At 37.0% G+C, this 5,636-nt stretch overlaps 1 protein-coding gene across 2 annotated transcripts; it reads left to right on the top strand.

Moving 5' to 3' along the window:
* Positions 1-491: 491 nt before the first annotated feature.
* LOC126749314 (uncharacterized) lies at positions 492-3,408 on the top strand. 2 transcript variants are annotated; one of them, XM_050458991.1, is made up of 2 exons: positions 492-974; positions 2,419-3,408. In XM_050458991.1, the coding sequence occupies exons 1-2, from the start codon at positions 682-684 to the stop codon at positions 3,386-3,388; spliced, it is 1,263 nt and encodes a 420-aa protein (XP_050314948.1). In that variant the 5' UTR covers positions 492-681; the 3' UTR covers positions 3,389-3,408. The 2 variants fall into 2 exon arrangements, with proteins under 2 accessions (XP_050314948.1, XP_050314950.1); XM_050458993.1 differs by having other exon boundaries at positions 492-1,360.
* Positions 3,409-5,636: the final 2,228 nt, after the last annotated feature.

The raw sequence follows: 5,636 nt of genomic DNA, 5'->3' as shown, positions 1-5,636 counted from the left end.
ATGACGAAGAAGACTACAATCTATTATAATTTAAAATTGTTATACACTGTTCAAAAAGTGCCAGATCCAAAAGTGACATTTTCAACTGTTTTACTCTACATATTATGTTCAATAAATTTGTGAAAAAAATATATTATTCCATTTAAACAAAAGTAACTTTCTAAAATAAAATAGCATTTAAGTACATTAATTATAAGGTAAAAAACAAGTCCCAGTTGCACGCCTTTGGCGAACCGTTTTCAATGTTTATCAGTGGGTAACAATGGGCAAAACTCATAAATTGACCCAAAACCGGGTGGCACTACCTGCAATCAACGAAAAGAAAGAATTTTACATTGAAACTAATACCCAACTAAGGTAGTGGCATAAAATATTGGTGGATCACCAGGTACCACTTTTGCATACCTAATGAGGTTTTATTGCTCTACACACTTCTGAAATAGAGTATAAAATCATTAACATCTTTTTGTAACAAATTAAAGCCGGGAACACATTGCTCTGACGTGTTGTGTTGCGATGTGTTGTGATGCATTATGATGTGACGGGTTGTAAACAGATTGTTCTGATGCATCATATTAGGTCTGACCAATGTCAGACGTTAATATTTTATATTTAATTGATGCAGTGACAGTATAGCGGTGTGTTGTTTGCGTTTGTTCACCATGAATTCAAGCTCATCAGATGAATTTGATGAAGAAATTGAAGAATGTGCTGTTGCTATTATTTGTTCTACAAAACCTAAGAAAAAAAAAAAGTTGGATTCACGAAATAAACGAAAATAGAGAATCATTTGGCGAATATCATACTTTAGTGAATCTACTTATTAAAGATGCAAATCGCTTCCATATGTACTTTAGGATGTCCAGGGATCAATTTGAAAGTTTACATGGAAAAATTGAAGAAAGAATAAAAAAAATTGATACCACTTTTCGAAGAGCGATCTGTACAAGAGAAAGATTAGCTGTATTTTTAAGGTAAATAACTTTTATTTCTAAATAAGTATCTACAGTAATATTTTACATAAATGGGGTAAATCCGTGTTCATACAGCGATGGAGAGTAGGAAGTACTCGTACCAGATTGTGGACAGCTGCTCTGAGTTGATAAATTAGTTGGATTTCGCAAAGGAGTAAGTTGCACGTAGGAAGTACTCGTACCAGATGATGGACAGTTGTTGTATTGAGTTGATAAATCAGTTGGACTATGCAAAGGAGTGGATTGCAGAGATGATGTTGACGTTGACTGATTATCTGTGGAGATTGTCACCGAGACGGGAAGGCTTTTTGCATCCAAATTCCTGATTTCTGCTTCAGATACCATTCGGCAAAACTCCATTCTAATATATGCCTGTTCCCTTTGTGGTAAGCGTTTCACTGTTTTGGCCATACTAAGGTAAAACATGTCTACCTCATCCAAATTAGAGGAAGGAGAATCTGAATTTATCTTATTGCGTCTCTCATTTCGTGCCTCGGCGTTTTGTTTCATGATACGCACCATTTCCTCTGCTGGATTCAGAGATATATCTTTGCTGGATAAACGGGCTTTTTTTGCGAATATTTTGGATGGATCGGGGTACTAATAACTGGTGTGTCAGTACTTGAATGTTGTGTCTGTGTCAAATTGTCTGCATTCAAGGTGATACTTTCTTGGAGCGTATTATTAATAACATCGTCACTGCCAGTGCTCTCATCATCAATTACATTTGGTTGATCTTTTTGTGATTCTAGATTGCTTTTAGTTTGGCGACACTCTAGATATGGTATTAAAAACGACATTTCTTGTTCATACTTCCAGGGAACCACTTTTGTTGTCTCTTGTCCACTCTTGGTCTGCCTTCGCTTTTTTGGGTTTAGGAATGCGTTTCTCAATTTAGTCTAAGTCTCTCGAACCGATGGCACTAAAAGAAAATACAAATTTAAATTAATTAAAAAGTTAAATTATTTATACATATACATACTATTAGGTGTATTTTTTCAAGGCGCACATAGGGATTTCCCAGTTAACTTTTCAACTATTTTATGCCCTGATCTAATAGAAGTAAATAACTGATGCTTGACATAGATACATTTTAGAGTCTCAAAATGCCATAAGCTATCAGTCATGCAAAAAAACAGAACAAAATTAGTGTTTTCTTACATCTCGGTATCTAGATAAAAATGTTAAAAATTGATAGACGTCTGCAAATACGTGTGATAAAAAATTAATTGTTTTTAGAGAAATAATGCATTTTTAAGTCTTTTGTCATACTTTTTTGGTACCACAAACAAACTAAAGTAATTTGAAAGTAATTTATCTACTCCAAATTTTAGCAATGTCCTTCTATTACAACAGGGCCAAAATCGGGTCGAAAAATTAATATGGAAATCTCTATATAAAATGCAAATGTGATCATTTTGCTAACAGCAGGTTTTCTTTTCAGATTCTTAGCCACTGGCAATTCATTTCGATCTCTTGGCTTCAGTTATAAAATGGGATTTAGCACAGTTCGTGAAATTATCAAAGAAGTAGCAAAGGCCATAAAGGAACTTCTAGCATCAGAATTTTTACCAATACCCACAGAGCAACGATGGGAAGAAATAAGTGCAAGATATCAGTCTATGTGGAACTTTCCTAACTGTATAGGCGCTTTAGACGGAAAGCATATAAATATTCGCTGTCCTATTAATGGCGGATCAAATTATTATAACTACAAAGGTTGTAACTCAATTGTTCTGCTGGCGCTGGTGGATGCTAATTACCGATTCATAGCGATTGATGTGGGCTCATATGGTCGCAACAGCGATGGAGGAATTTTTGCCAAGTCTTCTCTGGGAATTTCGTTAGCTAATAATACACTGAATCTTCCAGCTGATAAGCCGCTTACACAAAACGGTGAAGCTTTACCTCATGTTATTGTGGGAGACGAAGCTTTCCCACTAAAATCGTATTTATTACGCCCCTATAGCCGGCGTTATGTAGCAGGAAATGAGCCAAATAAAATTTTTAACTATAGGCTTTCGCGGGCTAGGAGAGTAGTGGAAAATAGTTTTGGAATTCTTGCAGCACGATGGCGAATTTTTCTTAAGCACATGGAAATACAACCAGATTTTGTTGATGACATAGTATATGCCGCAATTTGTCTTCATAATATGTTATGCTGCAATAATGATTTTGAGCCAGAAGAAATATATCGTAACACCCTCGAATCGTGTTTTACATTAGTGCCACCCTTGGGTCAAAATTCTACTCAAGATGCTTTTCGCGTTCGGGACAAATTTAGAGATTATTTTCTATCAGATATTGGTAGTGTACCATGGCAATTAGAAACTGTACGACGTGGACGTAACGTAATAATAAATTTAAAAAAATACAGTACCTATGTAACTATGTATGTATATAAAAATAAATAAAATAAATTAAAATAAGCTTACATGGGCTATTAATTTCCTTTGCTATCTCCTCCCATGCTTCTTGTCTCATACTTTGATTTCGGTAGTGTCTTGACTTGACGTTAAATAAACATTCATGATTTCTTACATTTTCAATTAGTTCAATTTCGTTCACCATCGCAGCCATCGCGCTACAACCTACGGCCGAAAACGTTCTGACGCTCTGACGGTGTCAAACAAAAATCTGGTTCACCCGCATTTTATCGCGACACGACAGGTCAGAACGAACCGCATCAGATGAATGTGCACACTGCTCATTTAAATACACGCAAAATAAGCAGTATGATTCACATCATAACGCATCACAACACATCGCAACACAACACGTCAGAGCAATGTGTTCCCGGCTTAAAGCTATTGAATTGGTAAACATTTAACGCTCCAAGGTCGTAATTTGTCGTCAGACGGGGCAAGCAGATTCGTGGAATTGGACCGATCCATCTTACTCACAACTGGGGGGTGGTGCGAAGTCGATTTATTTACTAGCGCCACCGGCTAGCGCGGTGTGTCTTGACAGCTGTGCAACGTTGCCGGATTGTGGCAGATTTCGTTGAATAAAATAAACTATATATTTGTAGGAGTAGTGAACGGAATTTTGTTAAATTGGTTGGTGTTTTATTTGTACATGTACTCTGAATGACTAGTGGATAGCATATTATTTACGTAGACTGATATTACGTAGTTGTTAAAACTTTTGTGTACAATTAAGGTGGTAGGTACGCGATTTTATTTTAAGCTTATAATTAAAAATGAGTCAAAAAAATAAAAAGGAGCGAAAAAATTCAGCAAGTTCGGAGAATATTCCTCTGAGCGAGCTCCAAGCTAGGGAAACAGTTCAATTGCTTAAAGAATTGTCCGTAGGTATGACGGAGTTGCAGGATTCTGTTTCTAAATTGAGTTTAGAAGTTAAAGAAATTGATCAGAGGACTAGGTTGACTAGCGACTCACCATCAGGGTCTAAGACAAAAGGGGGGCCACTAGAGGTTTCTAGGTCAGATTTAGTAGGCATGTCAGTCGATCGGGGTTATATTTTGAACTGGAAAGAACTGGGGGGAAGTAATTTAACATTTTATCCTAATTCAAAAACCCATCCTATGGGATTTTTAAAAAAATTAAACAGTATTTTGATCGATGCGGGTGTTCCGCTAAAACAAATTTGGCCTTAACTTGTCTTCGAGGCGCGGCGGCTGATTGGGCTCAAATAAAAGAAGAATCATTTAACAATTTCAATGATTTTCAAAGGGCTTTTCAGGCAAGATTCTGGGGGGTTGACCGAGAGCGCGAACTCTTTTTGGAACTTTCATACGGTACTTTTGAATCCGGAAGTAGGTCAGAATATTTTTTAAATCTGATTAATCAAGCTAATTACTTAACTGAAAAAATAGCGACCCCAAAATTAATTGAAATGATTTCCATGCATTTTTCCTCAGAGATTCGGCGCGGTATTGTCACGAATGGGTTTTGTGACATAGACGATATTGAAACCTATTTACGAAAAATAGATGACACATTTAAGGGCGAGTCAAATGCAGAACATTCGGGGGCGAGTTCTCATGACAATACGCGAAGGCAAACACAGGACAGAAATACGTTGACCTCCAATTCAAGAAATTATAATAATTTTAGCGGTCGCGGAAATAATAAAAATAATAGGGAAATTCGACATATCGCCGCTTTTTATAGGGAGGAGGCGGAGCTCCTCACGGATTCCGATAGCGAGCCGGAGGAAAATGAGAAAGTTTCTCCGGTTATTAATGCCTCGATAGGTACTCGACAGGTACGCATACTTTTAGATTCCGGCTCAGATGTTTGCGCGGTTTCCGAAAAGCTTTATAACGAATTGAGGTCTATGTTAAGTGAGTTGCCGGCTCTGCCGGTCACCAATGTCAGTATTGCTGTGGCTTTAGGGGGGAAAACGCAGCGTGTAAAAACCCAAATATATGTGCCTATCGAAATTGCAGATTTAAAAATTAATGTTATCTGCTTGGTCATTCCTAATTTGAACTGTGATATTTTATTTGGTTCCAACTGGATGTCTCAGTATAAGGCAACACTGAATTTTGATGACTCCTTGTTAAGCTTTAGAGTCAATAATAGGCCTTTTAATTTGACCATTGAGTTTGAGATCAGTGATCGCAGTTTAAAAATAAATTTATGCAGGGAGCACTGGGACATGGAGGTCAAGGAGGCGTCGAGAGGGGCAGAACCA

Source organism: Anthonomus grandis, chromosome 24 (assembly GCF_022605725.1).
Source record: "Anthonomus grandis grandis chromosome 24, icAntGran1.3, whole genome shotgun sequence".
NCBI classification, from domain to species: Eukaryota; Metazoa; Arthropoda; class Insecta; order Coleoptera; family Curculionidae; genus Anthonomus; species Anthonomus grandis.
The sequence above is the reverse complement of the archived record's forward strand: the minus strand, read 5'-3'. Positions and strand labels throughout refer to the sequence as shown.